This window comes from Triticum urartu, chromosome 4 (genome assembly GCF_003073215.2).
Source record: "Triticum urartu cultivar G1812 chromosome 4, Tu2.1, whole genome shotgun sequence".
NCBI lineage: Eukaryota > Viridiplantae > Streptophyta > Magnoliopsida > Poales > Poaceae > Triticum > Triticum urartu.
Window position 1 is genome coordinate 284,527,449 of NC_053025.1, and position 26,891 is coordinate 284,554,339.

At 45.8% G+C, this 26,891-nt stretch overlaps 1 protein-coding gene across 4 annotated transcripts; it reads right to left on the minus strand.

The window, feature by feature from the left end:
• Nucleotides 1–26,891, minus strand: LOC125551495 (GTPase HflX). Of its 4 annotated transcripts, XR_007302738.1 has the most exons (14): nt 26,451–26,891; nt 26,090–26,232; nt 11,049–11,165; nt 9,932–10,046; nt 9,320–9,457; nt 8,586–8,681; nt 8,386–8,499; nt 8,213–8,281; nt 8,047–8,117; nt 7,775–7,868; nt 2,773–2,906; nt 622–747; nt 440–529; nt 1–268 (listed from the first exon to the last, which is right to left on the minus strand). XR_007302738.1 is itself a non-coding variant. In XM_048714752.1 (13 exons), exons 1-13 carry the CDS (start codon nt 26,835–26,837, stop codon nt 170–172), a joined length of 1,662 nt encoding a protein of 553 aa, XP_048570709.1. In that variant the 5' UTR covers nt 26,838–26,891; the 3' UTR covers nt 1–169. The 4 variants fall into 4 exon arrangements, 3 of the variants coding, with proteins under 3 accessions (XP_048570709.1, XP_048570710.1, XP_048570711.1); XM_048714752.1 differs by lacking the exon at nt 7,775–7,868 and having other exon boundaries at nt 2,773–2,869; XM_048714753.1 differs by lacking the exon at nt 2,773–2,906 and having other exon boundaries at nt 26,451–26,890.

The following is a 26,891-nucleotide window of genomic DNA, read 5'->3' on the forward strand; positions in this document are numbered from 1 at the left end:
TTTGAGGAAAAAAAACTGTGTACTTGTTATTGTTGGGAAAACTGTGTACTTGCTGCCCTACAAAGGTCAAGTGGGAAACAAGATAATCTCTCCTACTAAACTTTGTACGTCGCCCGCCAACAAAAACCATATGACGGCCGATGATGGACTCGAGCTGGAAAAGGGATGATCATAGAGGAGCAGCCACCTGCTGCCGCAACGGCGTGAGAAGCCTTGCAAGAGGTAGAGGCACGTGTGCTTTTATCAACGTGCCATTTTCCATGTACTCCTGCAGGTAAGATTGATTGCGCCAGGTCATAAAAATCTCAAAGTTTGCGTCCTCCTTTTTTGTAGTTTATGAAATTTACATGCTGGGTTTGGATTGACTTCATAGCGGGGTACTCCGTATTTAAAAAAATGAGTTGATGTTTTGCTTTCAATGAGCAAACAGGACACTCACCGTTTTCTCAACCATTCCAACCTTATGTATGTCATTTAACATATCTCCTTTGTCATACGGAACAAAAGCTTCTATGGGCACCAGTGAGTCCTGCACAAGACACATACATAGGCGTGATTCACCTCAGATAAATTAAAGATGCACCACATGCCTCAAAAGTCCAGAACCGAAACAGCTCATACTTTCAACTTTGCTTGGATTGCATTGCAGAACTCTTCCAAACCATCACCATTCATGGCGGATATGCAGATTATCCCTTGTTTCTCGGCTTCCTCCTTCACTCTCAATGGGTTATCGGTATTGTCAATCTGCATGCCATACAACTTACTTCGGTCAATTCAGAAACATATTAATTAACAGCAATTCAAAATACTATTTATCCAGATCTTAGGTATTTACTAATTTAATTATCAATGTCTTGGTGCACCAAAATAACATTTTATAGGGAAACGAGTGGGAGGATGACTAGCAGCAGCTGCCATTGACTGCAGGGTGTGACAACATCAGAGATATGGCGTGCTCGAGTAGCAACACGACTGGCGACGAACAGGATATGCGATGGCGGGTTTCCTTCGCCGCCGATCTCATCACACGCACAGTCTCCTTCTCCGACGGCGTGCTCACGCTACGGCGAGACGCTCTCCGCCTTGTTCTCTCGGACAGGCGCGGAGTTACGGTGGACGCACGGTTTTCTCCGTTCGGGGGAAATCGTCGACATCGGCGAGATTGTTTCCTTCCCGTGTCATTTCGCGAAGATTCGAGATCGACTACCGGTGGCGAGCGCTACGCCGACGAAGGAGGCGCGGGGCGAGGGACGTGGCAATGCGGTACACGGGAAGGGCACGGGGCTGCGTGTGCGTGGGCCAAGTCCAGGCGAAACGGACCCAAGCCCCACTCACCGCCCGCCAATGGCGGATGCAAGCCACGTGGGAGCTGATCCGGCCATCCATCCCCATCGGCAGGTGGGAAACACTGGTATAAAGCCCCCGCCTCGCCCGATCCTTGACCTAGAGGATTCACTCTCCCACTTCTGGGGGGCGGAGAAAAACCCTAGATCGAGAAATTCGGAGTCGTTCGAGTGGTGGAAGGGCAAGGTCGGAGGGGATCCCAGATCCTTTGCGGAGGTCGCGACCGCTAAGGTACCACCTCCCATGGCGACCGAGGTGGGGCGTGGGAACCGTGGAGGGGGCGGAGCGGGACATGCGAACCGCGGAGGAGGGCGGCAACCTGGCCGTGGCAACGGTCGCGGAGGCGACCGCAGCAAGTTCTCATGGAAGCGGGACGAGGGAAGCGGCCACACCAACTCTACATCCTCCACAATCGCGCCGGCCTCGGAGGGCGCCTCGCGGTGGGACGAGGCGGCGGCGCCCAAGCATCGCGACCAAGACGGCGGGATCTGGGTGCAGAAGGCCAAGGAATAGTCCGAATCTGGCGGCATCTCCACCGGGCATCAATCTGCTTCACCTCGGCGCCACATACAGGGAATACAAAACCCTGCTCAGGTGCCTCCGTCCAAAAAATCCATTGCCTACCCCATTTGCAAGTCTTATGAACATCCTCCTATTCGATGCCCTCAAGCATATTGTGAAAGATGCGGCAAATTAGGACACCTTGCTTATGTTTGTACTGAATTTCTGCCATGGGAATGTGTGGCACCGATGTGTGCGTTCCAGGGCAAAGGGCAAGGGTTTTACTATATTCATGACGCTTGCTCCGCCAACCAGCTTAAAGAGAGGGCTAATAACATTGTGGTCACGATTGTAGAGGGAGAAACATCTACTAGACAAATGGAACTTGATTTATCTGCTTACTTAGCTACTGATTGGCGCTGTTCAGCTCATGCAATAGGACCAGGAACCTTTGTAGTGCGCTTTCCTAATCCTCGAGCAGTGGCCCAAATTTGCTATGTGGGGAAAATCACTCTTAAAACTAGCGGGGCTGTTATTCATGTTACTAAATGGTCATCTGCTGTTGGGGCTAAAGGGGTTATGGAAATAGCTTGGGTCAAAATTAGCAATATCCCTCTGGACAAAAGGAGTAATAGGAATCTGGCTTATGTTGCCTCGCTGGTGGGTGTTCCTTTGGAAGTAGATGCTGCTACCTTGCACCGTCCGGCATCTGTCAGGGTCCGGATTGGTTGTAGAAATGTGGAGGAGATTCCTGCAGTCGCAGAGGCTGTGCTTGGTGATCATTTTTATGATTTCTTTTATGAAGTGGATCAGATTCTGGTGAGGGATCCTAATAGAGAGAAAAAAGTTGTTCAAGCTTCCTCTAATCCTGGTGAAAAAAATATGGAGATGAAAAATTCCTTGCTGTCGACTCCTGGAGCTAACCTGGGTAGTTTTTCCACTGGGCTTGGAGGGAAATCTCCCTGCATTCCCCAGGGGGAAAAACAGGACCCTATTCGGGAGTCGCAGGAGAGTGTGGAATCTGATGAGTCACAACACACGACCTTGTTTTTAGATTCCTTCAATCAAGAGACAATGGATGAAAAAGTAAGAGAACAAAATGAAAATTCTGCTGTTATAAGTATGCAAAAAAACAAAAAATCTTACTCTGATATTGTGAAAAAAAATCAGCAGGTTGAGAAGGTGGTTGGGGAGGCCAAGACGGCCAAAAATAATGAATACAGAGTGGAGTTTCCTGATATGGAGGGGGATATTGAAATGATCCCTGCTCCTCCCCCGGTCACTGAAGAAAATCTTCGGTTCAGTCTGAGGAATGCACAGAACAAGATGGAGAGGGTTGACGAAAAGGCCAGGGCAGCTGCAAAAAAGAGAGACATCGAAGGTATTCCTCGAGTCCCCAACTCTTTTGATACGCTATCTAATCCTGAACTTATTCTCAGAGCTGTGAAAATGGGAGTAAACATCCCAGATGCTGATTTTACTAATGTTGATATCATTAGAGAATTAGAAAAATGTAGAAATGTGGAAACTGTTAAGGACAAACAGACTCAACCTGATGTGGGTGGGGGACATTTGGTATTAACTAATGCAAAAGGGGACCAGACTCCTCTTAATATGAACTGGGAGGATAATAGTGATGTGGATAATGATAACTTTGTTGTGGTCCGATCTAGGAAGAAAAGAGAGAGAAAGATTAATGTGGTGATAGCTAGACCTTGCACTAGAAGTCAAAAAGGGGGGGCTTCCTTGCAAAATGTTGCCGGTGGATCTACTCTGCTTCCTAGTAGAAACACCAGGCAGGGGGGTGTCAAAAAGAAAAAATGAACGGTATATTTTGGAACTGCAGGGGAGCAGGTAAGAAAGGGATGACTACCTGCTTCGCTGATATAATAAAAGATCATTCCCTGGACTTCCTTGGTATCCAGGAAACTAAGAAGAAGAATTTCACCCCTAAACTCCTTAGAAAAATTGACCCTCTTGATAAGTTCAATTGGAACTGGATCCCTTCGATTGGTAAGTCTGGAGGCATATTGTGTGGGACTAGGAGAGAAACCTTGGAGATTATTTCCTGGTCGGGGGGTGAATTCCTTATGCAGACTACTGTCTTTGATGTGAACCTCAAATGTGTGTGGACCCTAGTGGTGGTATATGGGGCAGCCCAAAAAGAGAGAAAAAATGATTTCCTTGCAGAATTGGCCACGACATGTGCCACGATTAGTAATCCTTATGTGGTTGGTGGTGATTTTAATATCTTACGTGAAAGTGGTGACAAGAATAAAAAATTAACCTACTCCCAATATACAGATAGCTTCAACGCTATCATTCAATCCCTGAACCTTAGAGAGATTCATATGGGAGGGGGAAAATACACCTGGTCCAATAAGCAAAAACACCCTACGCTGGAGAAACTGGACAGAATCCTTATGAACCCTACTTGGGAAGATCTATTCCCTATGGTTACAGTTCGTAAGTTGGTACGAGATGTCTCAGACCACAACCCGTTGTTGCTGTCGACGAACCCTATTAGAAAAAATCCCACCCGGCAGCGCAAATTCAGATTCGAGTTGAGCTGGCTTAAGAATGAGGATTTCTTTAGGACGGCTAAAAAGATTTGGGAAAGACCTGTGCATTCTGATGACCCTATCGATATCCTTAATATCAAGTTGAAACGCCTCAAGAAATATTATAAAGGGTGGGGGGCACATTCCTTTGGGCATGCTAGAAAGAGGAAAAAATGGATTAAGGAGGAGTTGGAAAAAATAGAAAAACAGGAAGAAGAAGGCCCCCTCGACCCGGAATCATATGAGAGGACAACCCTAAATATAGAGCTTAATGAAATCCTTGCATATGAGGAACTTTTTTGGCTGCAACACTCTAATGAGCGTTGGTTACTTAAAGGGGATCAAAACACAGCCTATTTTCATCGAATAGCCAATGGCAGAAAGAGAAAAAACACGATACACTCCTTTACTGATGGAGAAGTTGTTATTGAAGGGACTCAAAATCTCCTTGACCATGCCACTGCCTACTATAAAAATCTTTTTGGACCTGCTAGTGGAAACTTATTTCACCTTGCCCCTGATACTTGGATGGATGAAGAAAAACTTACGGAATAAGATAACCTGATCCTTACAAGTGAATTTACAGAAGATGAAGTTAAAAAAGCCTTGTTTAGTATGGAAAGTAACAGAGCGCCCGGCCCTGACAATATCCCTGTGGAATTCTATAAACACTGTTGGGGATTTGTTAAAAACGATATTATGCACCTATTCAAAGCGTTCCACAACAATACCTTGGATGTGGCACGCCTGAACTATGGTGTCATAACACTGATCCCTAAGATGAATGGAGCAAAGAAAATACAACAGTACCGCCCAATATGCCTCCTACGATGCCCATACAAACTGATCACGAAAGTTCTGGACAATAGGGTTGCGGTATTTGCTGATAAGCTGATTAGCAAGCACCAGAATGCTTTTATCAAGCATAGAAATATAATGGATGGAATCCTCACGCTACATGAGGTGTTGCATCACACTCATCAAAAGAAAAAATGTGGGATTGTATTAAAATTGGACTTTGAAAAAGCATACGATAAGATAAACTAGGACTTCCTGCTAGAATGTCATCGTAATCGTGGCTTTGGGGCAACCTGGTGTGGATGGATCGAACGAATCCTACATAATGGCACGGTGAGCATTAAACTGAACAATGAAACAGGTGCGTATTTCCAAAGTCACAAGGGGGTCCGGCAAGGCGATCCCCATTCTCCTTTCCTTTTTAACCTGGCTGTAGAGACACTCTCGAAAATGGTTCTTAATGCACAAAAAGAGAAAATGCTGACGGGCTTATCACCTGACTTGATTGAGGGGGGTGTGGCTATCCTGCAATATGCAGATGACACTGTAATATGTTTTGAACATGATAAGGAAGCGGCTGTGAATCTGAAGCTTCTATTGTACCTGTTTGAACTTATGTCAGGACTGAAGATCAATTTTATGAAAAGCGAAATCCTCTGTGTCGGTGGAGATGATAGTACCCTTTCCTTTTATGCTGATCTCTTTAATTGTAGTATTGGACATTTTCCAATGAAATACTTGGGAGTCCTAGTCAGCTTCTCTTCTTTGCGTAGCATAGACTGGGATTTTATGGATGAGAGGTTCCTTAAATGCTGTGAATCCTGGATTGGTAATGCAGCATCTTCGGGTGGGAGGCTCATCCTTCTCAATTCCTCATTAACTAGCATTGTCTTTTACTACATGTCTATGTTCCTTCTTCCTAAAGGGGTGATTGAGAAACTGGATAAACACCGTAAGCGGTTCTTTTGGCAAGAACATGAGGGGCGTAAACGATACCATCTAGTGAGATGGAATAGAATTTGTAGATCCAAAGAGAAAGGGGGACTGGGAGTCAAGGATCTTCATAAACAGAATTTAAGCCTCCTCACCAAGTGGTGGTGGAAGCTGGAAACTAAACAAGGGCTATGGCAGGATGTGATCTGGGCCAAGTACTTTAAGCAAGACACGTTGACCTCTGTCAAAACTAAATTCAATGACTCGCCAATCTGGAAAGCAATCATGAAAACTAAAGATTACTACCTGGCTGGCAGAAAAGTGAATTTACAATCTGGAGATCTTGCTAGACTGTGGGTTGATCCAGTTGGCAATGAACCTCCCCTCCAGTTGCAGTTTCCTATGATTTATGATATTTGCAATGATCAGGATATCACGGTTGCTAAGTTCAGGGAAGGGGTGGAGGAAAAAAACTTTTTTAGAAGGCAACTCCACCCTCCCATGCTTGAGCAATGGAATAATATCAAATCTATAGTGGGGACTTGGCCGATGACTGGCGAAGCCGACCAAGTGGTCTGGACCTTGGGGAAGAAAAGTAGGTTTACTATGAAATCTGTTTATGAATATTTGGAAAGAAATGTGGCGGGGGCAAACTACAAGTGGATATGGAAAGCAAAAATTCCCCTTAAAATTCAAATTTTCCTTTGGCAACTGTTTCAGGACGCTATCCTAACTAGAGATGTGATGAGTAGACGAAAGTGGCTGGGAAATCCTACCTGCTCCTTCTGTGCGGAGAGAGAAACATCCCAGCATCTCTTCTTCACTTGCCCTGTGGCCAGAGTCCTCTGGAGGACTGTAGGCTGTGTACTGGGCACGGATCTGTGTCCAAGTAACATTTGGCAGTACTATTCATGGGCTTACATGTTTTTACCTGATGGGGAGAAATTTTATACCTTTGGTCTAGCAGGTTTATGTTGGGCGATGTGGATTAATCGTAACAGTGTTACCTTTGAGTCTAAACAGATGAGGTCGCCTTTTGATGTGGTTTACTCTACATGTGGTTTTCTTACCTACTGGGCAGGTTTGATGATGGAGCGCGGAGCCAAGATGCTGAGGACCAATGCATCGAACATGATGCGGATCTGTGCAGCGCCGAGGGGAACCTCAAACTGAGAGCTGAAGCGTTTGCTGCTGATAGATAGTTCGTTTGCTCCTGCGTGAGTTAGTGCTTAACTATATCTGGAAAAATAGTCCTTTCGCCCCTGCGTGGGCTCATGGTTTATGTCTGGAGTAACCCTCCTAAAACTTGTTGGAATTCTCCTGGTTAGAGTTAGTCGGCTGGTTTTAGGGTGTCGTTGGGTTTTCGCCCCATGGTGAGCTGCTCGATGACGAGTGCTCATTGTGGGTTTCCCAGCGGTGCTTTGAGCTCGCTTCCCCTTTCTAGGTCTCCTTTTGAACTCTTAAAACTATTTGTATTTCCGTTATGCTAAGTAATGGAAAGGGGTTATGCCTGGCTCGAAAAAAAAATTAGAGCAAACACAAGCTGGAAGCTTAAAATTTGACATGTACTAACACTTGAAATTAGCTTAAAGCGATTAGATTGTCGTCAGTATAGGTCACTCCTAACAACGAACCTTATTCCACACAACCAACTTCGGAACCGAGTCTATATCCAGCTCTTTCAGTACTTTGTCAACAGCACCTATCTGTTGTTGAGCTAATGGATGGCTGGAACACACATGACACAAACACTATGATACCTAAATAGATGCATTGAATTGAATCATAATGATGAGAATATCTTTTGTACTCCCTCCGTCCCAAAATATAAGAACGTTTTTAACACTAGCATAGTGTCAAAAACGTTTTTATATTCCGGGACAGAGGGAGTATTTTAGTTGCACACCTGATATCTGCAAGATGAACAATAATTGATGATTCTGATATCTCCTCCAGTGTTGCTCTAAATGCTGCCACCTGGACAAGCACCAATAGTTAATGCTCAGAAGATCATAAAGGGGAGGAGGGCCACAATAAAGCTTGTTCACGAAGATGATGTCTAGAAAGCATACCAGCATAGTGGGTAGCTTCTGAATGAACCCGACAGTATCTGTTAGGAGGAACTCAGTGCCGCTCTTCATCTGCAAAGTGGTCCATGCACTGATTAGACGTCGTACCTTGCACGGACACTTAAAAGTGTCATATATCTAAGTTTCCTTGAGATGTCAGTTTCTTAGCAACATACCAACACCCTCCGTGTTGTTGGGTCTAGTGTGGCAAATAATTTATCCTCAGCGAGCACATCAGCTCCAGTTAAGCGGTTCAAGAGTGTACTTTTTCCAGCATTTGTATATCCCACCTGATTTTTTTGGAAACTTTATCTATTAATAACTAATAATTAAAAGGACCTTCCTATTAGACTCAACAAAAATTCCATGGTTATACCAGAGAAACAACAGGAATAGGCACCGACCGTCGACGGTTGCGATAAAGCTTTCGATGTTTTCGGACAGACTCCAATTCCTTCCTCAAAGTGCTTATCTACAGAAGATACTTAGGTTCGAAAATCATCAATTCCAGAAAAAGAACAGGAAGTGCAACTAGAGTAAGTATTTCCTCCGTCCGAAAAAGCTTGTCCCTCAAATGGATGTATCTAGCATCATGTTAGTGCTAGATACATCCATTTAAGGGACAAGCTTGGGACAAGCTTTTTCGGACGGAGGAAGTAACAAAATTATATACAAGTTTCTCAGACATTAACACGAGGAACTTGTGCATAACTAGTAAATGGCTACAAATCATCATTTCTTCTACACAACAATGGTGAAAGTGACATGTAATTAACAAATGGGCAATAGGTGGTTACAAAATGATGAAGTCACACATATTACATTGCTCGAACTACTTAATAAACAAGAAATGGAGCATCTCTGGCTATGTTCTGGTTACATATATTGAACTGTATACACACCCTGATACAATTTACATGATAGAGAAGATCTTAACTAGTAAAAGATGAGATCAGATTCCATGGCACAAAAAAAAGGTACAGAATAAGAACATTATTCCTCTATTGAACAATTAAATGTCCTTAAAGCATTGGAGTATTTTGAACCTTGGTGGTTTCGTATTTGGCAGTTCACATATAAATTATCTAACTGTAAGAACAAGAATATTACTTGTGTTCTCAAGATGCGCTTGTCAACTTCAATTTGTTTCTCACCCATACCCTTGACTTGGCCTCCCGACTGCCGCTCAAGGTGAGTCCACAGTTTTGTCAACCTAGGAAGTTGATATTCCATTTGTGCCAGGGTGACCTAAAAAGGAAACATCGGACTTGTGCATCAATTCCAAAGCAAATGAAGTTACTTTCCACTGTAAAGATATCTCAATTAAGTCCGCACATTAAATGTTTATGTAGAAATTTAGTCTGATGATGATACAGAGTTATGCACATAACTTCAGATGTTCACAAATAGCAATATAGTTCCAAATATCATGTCATCAAAACGGTGATGAGCTGGTACAACTTCGTCTTCAAGATAGTATGCCAGAGAAATGTTTTACCTTATGGCAACCTAACAGCCCAGCATACCCCCTCAGCATTCATAAATGTAAAGGGGGCAAGGGACATACACTACTACACCAGTAGTGTATTGAAAAGATCATTTTCCATGTTATCCGAATATTGGTGAGAAGTCATAACCTCAGAAAATATCTTATAGGATCACTTAGTGCAGCAGTCACAGAATACCTTAAAGGACCGCTTAACACCTATTTGTTATGTTTACCTGCAGAGCAGCTTCATGTGTCGCTGCCCTTTGATTAAAAATGTCCAGAATAAGAGCAGTCCGGTCACAGACTCGAACACCTCCACCAAAGGACTTCTCCAAGTTACGCAGCTGTCTGTTTAAAATTGAGCAAATAATCAAGGAATAAACTCTCAGGACAAGATTGTTGAAGTGTATATGTGGATTTCCTAGCCCTTTCCATCAGTTCGGACTTTTGATTACGTTGGCTAGTGCATGAAGCTTAACATGGTATCAGAGCCTAAGGTCTTGAGTTCAAGTCTTAGATTTCGTAATATGTCCAAAAATTGTTGTTGTCCCCTCTCTCTCCATGTATAGGCCTCTTGAGTCGTACCACTTGGTCTATTCACGAGTTGACTTCCCGCGTCACACGTGAGAGGGGTGTTGAAGTGCGTGGATTGGCTAGTGCATGAAGCTTAACAAAGATAACTGGACTTCTCTTTTTTTTTTCTTTGTGTTTAACCTCGGGGCGCAGAAGTGAAGATAAACAGAGGCACTCTAAGGGTATGTTTGGTTCATGCCATAACAATGCCCTACCAAAATTGGCCAACAATTTGCTAATTCCTTGACCATTTATTGGCCCAAAAGTTGGCAAGATTTATGAAAAGAGTGTGAGAAAAGTTGGCGAGATTCCATAGGCAACCAAGATCTTGGCGACCAACCAAGCAAGAGTCGAAGTAACATATCCTACCATAATTTTGGTGGGATAAAATTGGGCAGCAACCAAACATACCGTAAATTGCAAACCGAACAAAAGATAGAGTGGTATTCCCTTCGTTTGGAAATGCAGGGCAGAGTTTGACCGTGCAAAGTTTGAAATCTAACCTTATAATTCTTGTACAGCATTTTTGAATCGTTACAACGTTCAGTCATAAAAGGTACTTTTGAACACAAGTCCAATGATATCAATTGTGTGTAACAAACCCACATATTACTGGATCATAATTGTTAGCCAAAGTTTGATATTCAATAGTCAAAGTACATATCACATTTCCAAACGGAGAGAGTAATATTTTTCTCATTTCAACACAAAAACAGTTCTTTGATTGCAATAGCTTCAGTAGATAAAATAAACACGTTGAGTCTGATGTGAGCTCACCCAGCAGACAACTCATCATCGAAAATTATAGTCTCAATATCAAGGGCCTGAACTGCACTCCTAATTTCAGCAACCTTCCCTGAACCAATATAAGTCCTTGGATTTGGACTTGAAAGCCTGATGAAAAGTAGAAAACATGAGACCTAACTGAGAAAAAAAGATATGTACAACGTGACAAACATCTCTAGCAATAGTCCCTACAGGCTAGATGGGGGCAAAATCTTTTATCCCGATTGGATTTAATTAACCTGACACAAGGACTGGATGCTTGGGAAGGGGGGGGGGCTATTTCGGTGTTTGGATAGTTATTTTTTTCCTCCGGCCTCAAAAACTGATTTGGGGGCCTGACTAGGGGCATTGCTGGAGATACTCTGAGGATTAATGCACCCAAAAAGTAGATCTAGATTGTTCATTTGGCAAATGAGCTTACTGGATTTGACAGCAGACTAAAGTTTGTTGTATGTGGTATGTTTTCATTTCCTAAGCTCAAACAATAAGATATAAATATTCGTATTAGATTGTGTAGAAGTACATGCTCTAGCCAATGCAACCAAAAGACCGATCTGATGGAAGAGACTAGGCAGCACATTATACGTCAACACTCCCCCTCACGTGTGGCTCCCTCAGGCCTGAAGGTGGACCGAAAGTGGGCTGCAATTTAATTGCGCCAGCCGGGTCTTGAACTCAAGACCTCTTGACTCTGATACCATGTAGAAGTACATGCTCTAGCCAATGCAACCAAAAGACCGATCTGATGGAAGAGACTAGGCAGCATATTATACGTCAACAGATTGGGGCTGGATTGAACCAATCCAGGCAAACTGTGGTCATATGACAACCAATAATTCAAGATTGCATTTCCTTTTTCTGCAGGCTATTGGTTCTATATGTTGGAGATATTTCGTACCACGTGACATGACAGCCTTGAGCTTGTCTCTCACGTATAGAATCAGGCAGTTGTGGAATCAGAAGTAGTTAGAGATATATTTCATTTATTTTTCTATCTCTCTATCCCTCCATGTATTCCTCCTCACGGTTCAACAACCGTAGCCCTCAATAATACTACGAGACCCAAAGTCTCGATCTATCAATAAATACTACGCGGGCACCCATGTATGGGTGTTGAGACGCTTCCACCAAATCCAACATGGTATCAGAGCTTCCTCTCCCATCACATCGCCGACAAGGGCCCTCCAAGGGTTACCGTGGTGGCGGTGGCCGCCCCAAGTCCAGCGGCAGGGGCTCCAGCAGCGGAGGTAGCAACAACGGCGGTGGCAACAGCGGCTACAACAACAACGGCGGCAGCAGCTACAACAATAGCGGCGCCGGTGGCCACTACAACAACAACCATGGCGGCAGTGGTGGAGGCTGTTGAGTATAATCTACTACTACCATAAAAGAAAGAGAGGGGCAGATCCAAACAATCACATCCATTCATCATCCAAATCTAATGGCTCTTAATCCTTCTGTGTTTAACGCTACCAACCACGCCCTTAATCGATCGCTAACCCACCCTTAATCGATCGCTAACCAGCCACGCCCTTTAAAAAACCTGTACGCACGATCTCTCGCCCCCTCCGCACAACCTCTCGCCCCCTCTTGCTCCTCCCCGCGCCGTCCGCCGCTCGTCGCTCCTTCGCTGCGGGAGCCGCCCACCGTCGCGCCTTTCGCCGCGGGACAGCCGGAGCCGCCGCCGCGGGCGCCACCCTCCTTCCTGCGGGAGTCGCTGCTGACCGTCGCGCCCTTCGCCCTGGGACAGTTGGAGGCCGCCACCCGTCGCGCACCAGGGGAGCCGCCACAGCCCGTCGCCGCGGGACAGCCGGAGCCGCCGCGACCGTCTGCAGCCGCCCGCCATCCTCTCCCGCCTCCCGCTCATCCTCGCCCACCTTCCGCCGCCCGTCGGTCCTCTACCGCCTCCGCCGCCCTCCTCCCGCCCATCCTCTTCTCCTCCGCCGCGAGCATGAGCAGTCGCCCGCCGGTCCTCCTCTGCTGCCCCAACAAGGTGGGAGAGCGCGAGCATCCCGCCGGCCTTCCTCTGCTGCCACTCGGAAAAACGCGAGCGCGGCCGGGTGGCGGTGTCCTCCTCTGCTGCCGACAACGACCTCATCCAGCCAGTAAGTTTTCTTTACATTGAATTGTGAATTGTTTGAACAGCATGCTTGTGGTTATGTTCCTTCCACACAAGACAATCTGATGCATACATGATCCTTCTGGTTATGATTATTTTAGTGCATAGATGATCCTTCCACACAGCGAACAAAATTAACCACCATTATTCTGGGACAATTGCCGCAGGTGAATTATCATGATCCAACGCCAATGCCACACCCAGCACTAAAAGGGTTAGAGTCTGGTTTATGAGTATTTAAGCTCAATCTGATTTATGAGTATTTAAGCTCTTTGTATGGTTCACAAATTGTTTGCTGTCACTCCAATTACCTTTTCAATGCTCTCAAAATTCTGCACATTCCTTGGGTGGCACGAAAATTACCACCCAGAAGATTCTGAGCTTTCTGATCTAAGATATTTAGGCAATCTCACTCACAATATTTTATATCTACTATTTTTGCCTCCTCCCTAAGAACACCTACTTTATTTATACAGGTTCAGACCATTCCCACTCATCACCATTCCCTGCATCTAAGGTCCATTTTGTCACAGTTTCAGATTTACTAAAACACTTAACAGTTTGATTTACTCAAACATTTATGAATTGAGCTTCTCAATATTACATGACAACTCCGCATGCCTACTCTTAAGATCCCTGTGTAGCATCGTTTTGTCATTGGACTGATTTAGGATTTAAGAATTAAGCTTCTCAATATTACATCACAGCTCCGCATACCTACTCTTAAGATCCCTATGTACCATTGTTTTGTCATTCTACTAATTTAGGATGTTCCCCAATACATGTCACAGATGAGAAATCATCGTCCGTCTGCGTTAGGATCAGCCGAGCGTTCCCCATTTAAAGATCTGAAGAATACGCCTACTCATGATACTTACATATGCTCTAGGAATATATACACAGTATGCATCACACTCTTATAGTGTTGATGTCCTCAATGGTGTCCAAAAATTTCTTTGTAGAATCAAATAAGCAATGAAATATATGAATAAGTTTACAATTTAGCTGTGTACCACAAAGAATTATGGAAACCCGATTTCAGGTGTTTTGGATATGTGTGTTCAGTTCCGTAGGCAATGGTTTACAACTGTGTGTTTTCAGATTTTTCAAATGAATTTAACCCTATGGCTAGAGCATCTTCAATGAAATGCAAACCTGTTCATTTGTCTTTACCATTAATAGTTGAATACTCCTGCTGGAATATTCAGGTCTGCTATTTACGCTTTGTGTGCTATGTTTTGCTCTCACTGTACTTCAATAAGAATATATTATTCAAATTGTTCACCGCGATGTCCTATATTTCTATGCCTGCAGGTGTGCCACCGGGAGAACAATTTCTAGATGCTAAATTGAAATGTATTGTAATATCCAGTGTCTTGCAATGTCACTCTTTCATTATTGAAGGTATGTGTTTCACAACGGAATAGAAAATCCTAAATTTTGTATGTGTGATTGTTCAACAACCACAACCTCTGCACCTCACTGTCAACCACATGCAAGCTTCCTCCTTGCTTTAGGTGAGAGCATTGATTTCATCGCCTTTTTAGCTTGCTCAGGTTGCAAGTTTGATAGGTTTCCCCAACCCAGGTTTGGAACCCCTTTGATTTTGGTTCCTTACTACAACTCTGTACACAATTTTGTTTCTTTGTCACAGTTTGATCGATCCATTCTTAGCTACAAATGCTTATCTACTACCCCTATAAAAGGAAGAGAGGAGGCAGATCCAAATAACCAGAACCGTTTATCTAGCTGATCCAAGGGTCTAAAACATCTCTGTGTTTAAGGCAACAAGCCACTGATCAACCGATCTAATCCCCGTACCGCTCGTCATCATCAAACTAACCGCACGCCACGCCTCAACAAAAATAGAAACTGCCTGCACGCCTTCTGCCCCCGCCGCCCGCCGCTCGCTGCTCCTCCTCTGCCAACGCTCCTTTTCTGCCAGACGAACGGCTGCGCACGGCCAACGTCCCGCCCACCGCTGCTTCCTCACAGATGCGAGCGGATCGCCGCCGCCGCCGGCTGCTCTCCTCTTCTGCCTCACGGATGTGAGCATGGATCACCCCGCCGCTCCTTCGAATCTGCCACACGGACATGAGCGCGGGTCGGCTGCTGCCCCACAGATGCAAGAGCGGGCCGCCACCACCGCCACATTGGGGCCCTCGCCACCACGCGGGCGAACTTTGATCAGGTTTATTTTATCTGAACACCTAACATCAAGCCACCAGTTCGGTGTATCCTCATACTCTATATTTTTTGCAAGAACATGCAAGACGAGGAGCAGCGAAGGAAATCTGGTTCCATGAAACACCATGGATGGGCCTGCTTCATGTTCAGTTTCCAGTGCGGTGTACCTCATACTCATGTGATTTTCCTTTTCGTAAACCATTGCAAAGAGCTTCATATTCAGTTTTCTGTTTGCTGCTTGACTGCTTCAAGTGTGTACAGATTGCACATACCAAGTTTCCTCAACTGTTCACGGACTACGGGGTGTAGGTTTCAAGTGTGTACAGATTGCATGAATCAATTTTGACTTCCGAGAATTCTGAAGCCCGCTACTCAATTTGTAGTTGGCATTTTTTAATGGGTTGTTTGGTTTCTTGAAACAACTACTCTGAACTGAAGCATGCATTTCTAAAGATTGTTTCTGTAATTATTTTCTCGCTACAAATGTACTATCTCCTAGCTTTGCCACTTTGGAGACATTTCATTAAACCGGGCCTTAACCACCTACTATAATCGGAGAGATTTTCAGAAGACTTGCTGATGCATGATTACACTGCTAATTGCTACAGTAGTCACGCAGACGCAGCTTGGTGCATTCTTCTCTTCTTTCCCTTTATATTTTCTTCATCCTTGTGCTTGTAAATTTGTAACTCAAGAGGTCACAAACTTTTGCAATCTGGAGGTATCACTTTCAGACTGGTACATATGCATGTAGCTGTTCATGAAGCATCATTTTACTAAAGTGTCCAATGTATGTTCTCTTATAATCCAGGTGCTTGATCAAGGCTGCGTATGAGCTTATTAACATCGATGGTGTGCTAAATGTGATCATAAGGAACCTGGAAAAGGAGTATGTCTCTTAATGGACATCTTTCTATTTTGCATTGAACTTTGATTAATTATTTTACTGTACATTTTCCAAAATTCAAGGATTGGCTTCTTACTCATTACAAATGGTTCCGGTCTTTATTCTTAGTTTTTACAGTTACATAAAGAACAATGTTCAAATTCACTGACCTGTGCATTGTGACAGTACTTCACTGTATGTTCATTATATATGCATGTAGCAATACTTCCTTTCAATCTATTCATTAGTTCGTAAGCTAGATCGTGTGCCAAGTTGCATTTACTGGACACTTGCTACTCTTTTCCTTGTGCAATTATTCAGTCCTGGTTATATTTTGTGGTATTTCTGAGTTGCATAAATGACTCGAAACATCGGGAGCTACTAAATCTTACCTGTACTGAATTTGTGCTTTTTTGTAATATCAAAATACGGTTCTCCTTCAAAGTATTATTTTTCCTTCTACTGAATATGCTTCTGGAAAAGGATCTCAACAGATCAACCAGAAGGAGAAGAGAGCAGCCAAAGAGAAGTTAAGAACAAGACACATGCTTCAGATTAACTCCTATTCCTGGACCTATATGCTTTTGATGATTGAATTAGATAAAACAAGTATATATTTCTAAAGATTAATGGATTCTAATCGTATGATTTTGACATGCAGCTAAGTTTTCCATATGTCTGACTATTGTGTTGCCGTGCAAATATGCAGAAGGATGGTCTACCTTTTTGGGACTTGGTTTTGTGAATCGATGTGTTATCTTGAGCAAATATCTTACTATTTGTACAGTGTTATAATATGAACTTTTACTATTGATATATCATACTGTATGTCGAATGTGTCAATACATATATACTTGCGGCAACTACTAACTGAAATTTATTTTTCACCTACAAAAATATATAGAATCTTCGTCCATGTTTTCATGTCGATACCTGATTTACATGTCCATACAGTTGGGCTGTTCGAGCTAACACTGCAAGGCCTTACAGTGCATCAGGAGCATCTAATAAAGTTTTTAAGTTTGTGCCTAGAACTATTATATCCAGACAAGATGCTTGCAGAACCATCAGAGCTGGACCTTCAAGGTAATTTTACATAATCAGCGGCTGGGCGCCCACAATCATCCATGATTTGCGTCGAAGCGAGATAAGGTTTACTCATGTTCTTATAGTTTGTTTCTCTTTTCTGTTTTGCTTGGTTGATTTTCAGTTATAGAGAAGAGTTAGAGTTGGATGGAGTATCAAACAATGGAATCAAATCATGCATGGAATTGTAAGTCAACCATATAAGCATAGACATGTTTTCAGTTTTCCAATGTATAGTGGAAGTCCTTTAAGTCGTTTGAAATATTAATAGAGAGTTTTTTCTATTGATGTTTGCTGTGAACGATGTGAATATATTCCCTTAAAAAAATCGTGTGAATATATTTGGATGGTTTCATCTTCAAATAAGATCTCTATCGTAGCAACAATTTGGAATAAAAGATACTCCCTCTATAAACAAATATAAGACGTTTTAGATCACTAAAATTATATGCTCACACCTATACCAGTCTGAAAACTGAATAAGGATCAATTTTATTTTAGATAAACGTGCATTTGCACGTGTACGATTACTAGTGTATATTAGGAAGTATAGGATAGACTAGGATTTGTTCCTGCCTTGTCTTGTACTCCAAGTTGGTCATTGTACTCCTATATATATATATATATATATATATATATTATATAGGTAAATTGTTTGGGGCTCCTAGGTGCCCAGGCACCTAAGCACCATGCAATTAATGCCCCATGTGATTGATCTCTTTCCAAATATTGGTGCATGACATACCTGTCATAAAATGCACGTCATTATAATAGCATACCATTTATTTCCATATATGATATGACATCCTAGTTTCTTTTAAATCTTTATTTATAATATATGCACTATAATACCTTGCGTACAATTTCTTGCTTTTGCCTTGTATTCTTTATCGGAATACAATACTCATAAACATATGATGCACCCATCTTTTTTTGCTATTAAAAATAAAAAATACTTTTATGTATGTAGTAAGAATTTGTCCTATGTACCCATATACCTAACACAAAGAATTTATACACATATAATAATACATCTATGACAGAAACCTAGAAATGATATACCCATGCACGATAAGCGAATTGATATACCTAAGAAATATACGTCCCAAACATAACATACCCCAAGATGATAATTAATGTATGATGATAACCAATATATTTTTTAGTGCGTACTCAAGCCCTCACAAAAAAATGTATATACAAAAATATGCATACTCCGACATGAAATCTTTTTTACATATCATGTACATACCCCGATGTGAAATTTATATGTACGTACCCTGACTTGCCCCGCAAAAAAAATACCCTGACTTGAAATTTATATGTACATACCCATAACTGTACATACCTTGTCTTAAAATTTACGTGTACATATTCGTAAATATATATATCCAACGTGAAATTTATGTGTAGATACTCATAAATATACTTATCCCTGTGTGAAATTTATATGCACATACACACAAATGTACATAACCTAAAATAAAATTTATGCAATTGCAAAAAAACATAAAATTTATGCGTATATACCTTGACATTATTTTTTTCTCTACATACCCATAAAAATGTACATACCCCAACGTTAAATTAATGTATACATGCACCGGCATATACTTATGTGTACATACTCTGATGAGAAATATATGTGTATATACCTGAACGTAAAATTTGGAAGATTTAATCCATTTATGACTATCTATTAATTTAAACATAAATGGTTGTCATGCATGCATGCACGCTTACCATACTTATTAATTATTGCCATATATAATCACATTAATTATTTACCATATCAACACAAACGTCATACATCAACTCACCATCTAACGGCTACGAGGTAAGGTGCCCAGACACCTAGGTGTCCCAAACTACCATCCTATATATATATATATATATATATATATATATATATGCCCACAAGGCTTAAGCATGACATCCATCATATTCCGTAACAATCTCTCTCTCCCTTCTAACATGGTATCAGCCTAATCAATCCTAAACCCTAGCCGCCGCCGCTTCCACACCCGCACGCCGCCCCCGGGGCGGTCGACCTCCATGACCGCCGTGTCGAGGGCCGCGCCGCCCGTACCTAGGGTTCGTCCGCCGGTTGTGTTGACCGGCTGCCCAAGAGAGTTGTTTTCCCGAGCCCTTGCTTCGGGGTTTTTCTCTCTCTCCAGTCGCTTTGATCGGCGTTTACTTTTTGGTTTTCCGATCTTAGATCAGTTTGCGTCGCCCGCCGCCGTCGTCGACCCCCGCACCTCTACTCCAACCTTGTGGCGCTAACACCGGCAGCCTTCAGCTGGAACGAGATGCGGCGTCTCAGGGACGCTTGAGGTCCGCGCGTTCGTCCGCATGATGTTCTCCGCCAGCCATCGTCATCCATCGATATCTTCATCATCCATCAAGAATACTGCATCACAACATCCGAGGCCGGCTGGGCTGCACCCCAGCTGTGGCGGCCGCTCGCGGCGTGGCTGTTCTTTTGCTAGCCCGTCGTTGCATTAGCTCCTCACGGCGTGCATGAGTTGGTTGCTTGCACGTCCCGTGCATGTATGCTTGCATACCTAACACTCTTGTACAGTCGCGTGATGCATGTCCCCGATACCTCGTCGAGTTCGTTCACGTCTTCTTGATCTGGCTAGCCATGTCCGGTCTGATCAACCGCATGCGTGCAATTCCATTAGATCCGTGAAGATCATCGCCGAGTTCAGCGCGCCTCTTCACCAATCGAGCAACAGATTGCCGCTGCATCCTTCTGTCGGACTGCAGCGCCGCCGCCCCGTGGTTCTCCTCGCGGCTGCATCGACTCGCGCGTCGCCGTTGCGTCGCCTCTTCGGGGCGTAGTGCCGCGATACGCGGTCCCCGCCGCCGCCCCGAGGCCGTCCCCCGCGGTTGCACCGACCCGCACTCCGCCGCTGCACCGCCCCTTCCGGCTATAGCGCCGTGGCCCGCGGCCCCGTGACCGCCCCGAGGTCTTTCGCCGTCGCCCGGACCTGCCCGCCGCTGTTGCGTCGCCCCTTCGGGCCGTAGCACCGCGGCCCATGGTCCACCGCCGTCCCCGCACGTCGACCTCCCGTGGTATGCGCCGCGCCGCCTCCCTTGGCGCGGGAACGCCGCCGTCCGCACCGGTCTTCGTCATGCTGTCAAGTTCCTCGCCTACTTCGAGCACCGCCGCCGCGCTACTAACCTAGCCGCCGCTGCTCTTCTTCGGCAGCCGCCGCTACCCCCTTAACCGCCGCCGCCCGTCCACCTCCTTCGTCTTCGTCCAAGCACCAGCCCGTCGCCAGCGTCGCCGTCATCTACCCCACCACTTCGTCTACTCCAACCACCGTTGGTGACATCGGCCCCCATGCCGATTGGCGCCAGAACCGTCGTCGAGTCTTCTTCTCTGCTGGCCCTCCGACTCCTCGACATGGCGTATGGCTCGTGCAGGTCCCTTGTCTACGCATGCCCGGTGCTGGCAACACCGATATGTGCATTCGTCCACGACGTGTCCCCGGGCCTGGCAAGCCTGGCATGACGCTTCGTCAACTTCGTCTTCGTCCGTCTATGCATGCCCGGTGCTGGCAACACCGACGCGTGCCTTCGTCTATGACGTGTCCCCGGGTTTGGCAAACCCTGCGCGACGCCTCATCAACAACATCTTCTTCCCGGCGCACCACTACTCCGACACCACTGCGCCCATGACTAACTCACTCGGCGCCTCCTTGCGCCCGCGGCTCCACGGCGGGGGGAGGGGGGCGGTATAGCCATGCCGTAAGGCACGAAGAACCCCAAGTATGGGTTGTGCTGCAGTGGGAACTGGTTGCCGCAGCTGCCCTGGTCACCACGCCCCCGTACGCGCCCACGGCCACGGTCACCACCGTCGCCTTGGCGGCTGTTGTAGCCGCGCCCGTGCTGCTGGCCTTGGTTGTGATCAGAGCCGCGGTCGCCGGAGCGGTCGCCACGGTCGTCGGGGCGCGGCGTGAGACCTCCAGCCGAAGATGAGCCACCGTGACCCGAGGAGCCGCTGGAGGGGCCATCGGTGTCGTGGACGGCGAGCACAGTGGCACTCTCCTTAGAGGCGCGCTGGGCCAGATACTCCTCCGCGAATTTGACTCACGAGAAGACTGTCTCGAACGGCGTGAGAGGCACGGTGTCACAGAGAACGACGCGGATGGTGTTGAGGCGCTTGTCGAGGCCGTGGAGAAACTGTGTGGTGAGGTCCACCTTCGTGACGACGTGATCGATGTCGGCAAGGCCGGCGATGAGCAGCTTCATGCGTCACGCGTACTCATCAACCGAGAGGTCCCCTTGCTAGAGGTTGCGGTACTGGTGATTGAGGGTCATGTATTGAGTGGCGCGATTTGCGAGAAAATAGTCTCGGATCCAGTGCCAGAGATCATAGGTTGTGGTGGCACCGGTCACATGGTCAACGATGGCATCGGCAAGGGTGGCTTACATGGATAGGGCAACATGGGCATCGAGCTCACGGTATTGGGAGTCCGCGTTGGGTGGAGGGGGGTGCTCAATGAGGTAGGTGACGCCGTAGCGAACGGGAACCATGAGAAAGAAAGATTTCCATTTATGATAGTTGTGATCGGCAGGGTTCAAGAGAAACTTGAAGTGGGCGGTGATGTCGGCGTTGAAGATGAGGTGACGAGTAGTAGGGGCAGGAGGCGGTGGGGACGGCGCCGGCAAGGAGAATAGCGGCGCAAACTAAGAGGTGGTGGCGGCGGCAGTGGTACTAGGGTTGGAGGATTGGGTGCCGAAGATGAATGGGGGGGAAGAGCTGCCGGTGGTATTAGGGTTGGTGTCGGCGGGGGTGCTTGCGGTGGCGGAGAGAGAGCCAAGCGAGGTGGCGGAGCTAGTGGCCGAGGAAGAAGAGGAGTCTGTAGCCATGGCGAGAGGAGCGTGGAGTCTGATACCAAGTTGAATAACTGAATTGCACACCCTATTCGATTACAGAGGGTTGCCCCGAATAGATACATGAAGAGCGCCCGAGATTAGTGGCACGCAGGCCTGGGCGACGGGTGCGTGATACGTCTCCAACGTATCTAAAATTTTTTTTGTTGTTCCATGCTACTATATTATCTATTTTGGATGTTTTATATGCATTAATATGCTATTTTATATTATTTTTGAGACTAACCTATTAACCTAGAGCCCAATGCGAGTTTCTGTTTTTTCCTTGTTTTTAGCTTCGCGGAGAAGGAATACCAAACGGAGTCCAAACGGAATAAAACCTTCGCAATGATTTTTCTTGGACCAGAAGACACCCAAAAGACTTGGAGATCAAGTCAGAAGAGCCACGAGGCGGCCACAAGGGTGGAGGGCGTGCCTAGGGGGGTAGGGCGCGCCCCCCTACCTTGTGGGCCCCTCAGTGACCCCCTGACCTAGTTCTGCCTCCTATATATTCACATATATTCCCAAACCACCAGAAGCATCCACAAAAACACTTTTCCACCGCCGCGACCTTCTGTTCCCGTGAGATCCCATCTTGGGGCCTTTTCAGGCATCCTGCCGGAGGGAGATACGATCACGTTCTACATCAACTCTATTGCCCTTCTGATGAAGCGTGAGTAGTTTACCTCAGATCTACGGGTCCATAGCTAGTAGCTAGATGACTTCTTTTCTCTCTTTGATTCTCAATACCATGTTTTCCTCGATGTTCTTGGAGATCTATCCGATGTAATCTTCTTTTGCGGTGTGTTTGTAGAGATCCGATGAAATTGTGGATTTATGATCAGCTTATCTATGAATATTATTTGAATCTTTTTTGAATTCTTTTTATGCATGATTTGATATCTTTGTAATTCTCTTCGAACTATCAGTTTAGTTTGGCCAACTAGATTGGTTTTTCTTGCAATGGGAGAAGTGCTTAGCTTTGGGTTCAATCTTGCGGTGTCCTCTCCCAGTGACAGTAGGGGCAGCGAGTCACGTATTGATGTGGAGCATCCTACGGTCATCCCCATGGACCTACCATCGTCTCACGAAGTGCCAAGAGGACCTATGACTCGAGCTAGAGCTAGAGCTCTCGAGACCGAGGTGACTTCTCTCCTTAGTGATATTGCATATGATCCCCTAGAGACATGGCTACTACCTAAATCCGAGATGTTGTGCATGATCAGGTACCAAGAGGACCCTCCCGAAGATGCACGTGAAGATGGACAAGCCGCCAAGTCCAAGGATGAAGAGGAACGCCGAAAGGAGAAGAAGGCAGCTCCACGACCCGAACATCCGGCCCCGAGCCCGGACATCCGGCCGCTGGAGACATCAACTACAGCAGCATTCCAGCCGCCAAGCATCTACAGGCCCCGGACATCCGGCCCGGCCCGGAAATCCGGCCCCAACGCCCGGATATCCGGACAAGCTGCATACACAAGACAGATGAAAAGCCCGTCAGCCCGGACATTCGGCTTCTCCCGAAAGCCCGGACATCCGGCCCGACGCCCGGACGTCCGGCCCCGTCTGTCTATGCACAGTAAAGGGCCGAGGCCCATGTACTCTTTCGCCCCTCCCCCCTAGACTATATATACTCTCCTCCTACCTATGTTTTAGGGTTAGCGTTGTGATAGCTCATATTAGAGATAGAGCCTCGCTCATCCACATCGGATCTACTCCACGAGAGAGACCGCGGCCCCTCTACGGAGAAGATCCCCTTGGATTCAAGACCCCCTTTTGGGTGGCCCTCATCAAGACCTCCTTTGGAGAAGAACCGGTTACCGTGTATCGTCCCTTGTTGATCGTGGATCTTGTATCTCCTTTTGTGTTCATGGATCTAGCACATGTGTGATCGTTCTTGTTGATTTGAGTGATTCTCTCGTGTTTCACCTCGTGTTCTTCGTGTTCTTCGCGGGATCCGCTCCTTTCGTGAAAGATCGGCCATCTAGGGTTCCACCCTATATCATCTTGGTATCTAGAGCCACGTTGATCATGATTTCGGAGCCTCCCCGTTGTGTTTTCTAGCCTTGTTTTGTTGATTTTCTTCCTAATTCGAAAATTCCCCACAAAAATAGCCCCAATTTTTTTTTTGTGATTTGTTGGTGTGATGAAGTTTTGTTGGATTTGATCCGCGGATTTCATGTGTTGTAGGTAGATCTAGCTTTTCGTCATCTTTTCCCCAATTTCCATCCACAAATTCCCCCGAATTTTGCCTGGATTTGACCTCTCCATGCGAAGTTCACCAAGTTCGTCCACGGATCCAGAGCCCGGACATCCTGTCCGACAACCCGGACATCCGACCACCCACGGACATCCGACCATCAAGCCGGGACATCCGGCCCCTGGCAGCATCACTTCCATCCACCGCCCGTTTCCGTCCAATTTCGCCAAATTTTGTTCCGGTGCCCACATACACTTCCGGATACCACCACCTCTTCCGCATAGCACCGCCATATACTACATACACCACCATCGCTTACCACTACCAACTCCAACAATTTTGTCACGTTTGCTTTGAGAATTTGAGTTGCGGTTCCATGTCCTATTGTGTTTCGGCTATTTAGGTACGGTTCGACATCAACATCACCGCCGCTCATCTTCGCCACGGACGCGTCATCGATAACGACCACTCGACCATTTTGACACCATACCGTAAGCAAGAAGCGGTAAACTCATCTTGGTATAGTGATACATCATTCTTGCCATTACATTGCTAGCCATCATAGCCTTACTCTTTCGCGTCGCTTACCCATCGAGACTAGCCTTTGAGTATTGCCGGCAACGTGACTTGTGCACATTAGTGATCATACTTCCCATAGCATACATATATCATTGGTGCATATCTTGGTATCATCTCTTGTGTCACAAGGTTGTCATGGGAAATACTTATCTCTACTTTGCTGCATCACCCTTTCCTCTTCAAGGAAAAAACCAACGCAAACTCAATAAGTAGCAGTTCGATCCTACAATCTAGGACTGTACGTGACACACTAAAAGTACATGCAATGTTACATATTAATTTTTCTATCTCTCTGTCCCTCCATGTATTCTTCCTCACGGTTCAACAACCGTAGCCATCTGTAATCCTACGAGACCCAAAGTCTCGATCTATCAATAAATACTGCGCGGGCACCCATGTATGGGTGTTGAGACGCTTCCACCAAATCCAACACTATAAAGTTGTGCAAGTTAGATATCTGAGCATGCTTGGCGCTTGCTGAAAGAATCCATTGCTACAGTTGTGTCTGATAATATGATTGTGCGACCTGCTTACCAGGTTTGGAACTCCTTTTAGTATTACTATAAGTCTTGTTATGTCTCAGTCGACTGAGGCTTCGTTAAGTCTCAGTCGATGCTATATCCATAAGATCTTACATTGAAATCCGTGCAAAAAAATAATTCAGTTTTTTCTTTTTCTCTCTTGCATGTTATTGTCATTTGACCGAGACTTGGTTAAATCTCAGTCGACTGAGACCTAGCCACATCCTATAATAACTATACTAATCATTCATCAATTTTATTTTTGCACATGAATCGTCAACAATGGACTCGGACTTGTCACGCCAAATATTCTCCGCATGTCCTCAAACACGATGTAGACAAGACAAAGCATGGTTCCTGGTTCCTACATTTGGGTGGCAAACGGAAGGATTTTTAGAAAGAAGAAAAAAAAAAGGCCGTTTGGGGAGTTTTTTTTTTTTGAATGCCTTTATGGCAGGCCGTTTGGGGAGTAAATATAGCTACGTTGTGAATCAGTTACTCCGATATAGCAGGGTCCACCTCAACAACTCAATGAGAATCAGTTAGGAAAAGAGGGGGTCAGGAGCTTACTTTTGATAGGTCGATCCGAGAACCATGAGCCCAGCAGTATCAGCTAACTGCTCAAGCTCCTTGAGCGATTCCTCTATGCTGAAGTTATCTCTTGCGGCCCTCTTGCACTCGACTCCAACTAGGTAGGTCTTCTCTTGAAATATCTGCAGCAAGCTTCCAGTTTCAGTCCTTGGACCACACCATAGATTCAAATAACAAATAGAGTTACTTTCTGGAATGTAAGAAAACAGGGCCATCTCCGGTGAATTCGGTAGCTGCATCTAATTGTCTCATCCTCAATTTCTCACAAGCATCAGCGATTCTTATTTGTGCGGGGGCAATTCATGATCCTAGAGCAGCTAAGCAATACGAAGTCGTCTACCTCTTTGCCGTTGATGAGCTTGAACCGGGCGCGCTCCGCCGTGGCATCCTCTTCCTCCTGCTGCTGTCGTCGCCTGCTCTTCGGCTGCTCCTGGGCCTCCGACGGGCCCACAATATCAGCCTGCCCATCTCTTCCCTCCCGTTCACCGCCGTCTTCTATCTCACCGACACCACTCTCATCCTCGACCTCGGTCTCCGCTGGTGCGGGGGTTGGTGTCTCTAGCAGCCGCTCGTGGAGGGCCCGGACCACCCCGCCGCGGCTATGGCGTGGCTGGGACCAGCGGTAGGAGGCGTGACTCTGACAGCGTGGGCTCGAGGCAGCGGTGGAGGTGGAAGGGAGGGGGGGAGAGGCAGCGGTGAAGGACAAGCAGAAGCAAGCGGCTCTCATGGCGTGACGAGAGGACGCTTCTCTCTAGCTCGTTCTAACGGCCCAGTGGATTGG

Bases quoted from the DNA above. Each gene is read 5' to 3' on its own strand.
- LOC125551495 (XM_048714752.1), bottom strand. From the start codon at position 26,837: ATGAGAGCCGCTTGCTTCTGCTTGTCCTTCACCGCTGCCTCTCCCCCC. The intron at 530-621 runs GTATGAGCTGTT...TGTCTTGTGCAG, and splicing joins CAATCCAAGCAAAGTTGAAA to GACTCACTGGTGCCCATAGA. The intron at 269-439 runs GTGAGTGTCCTG...TCTTACCTGCAG, and splicing joins TTGGAATGGTTGAGAAAACG to GAGTACATGGAAAATGGCAC.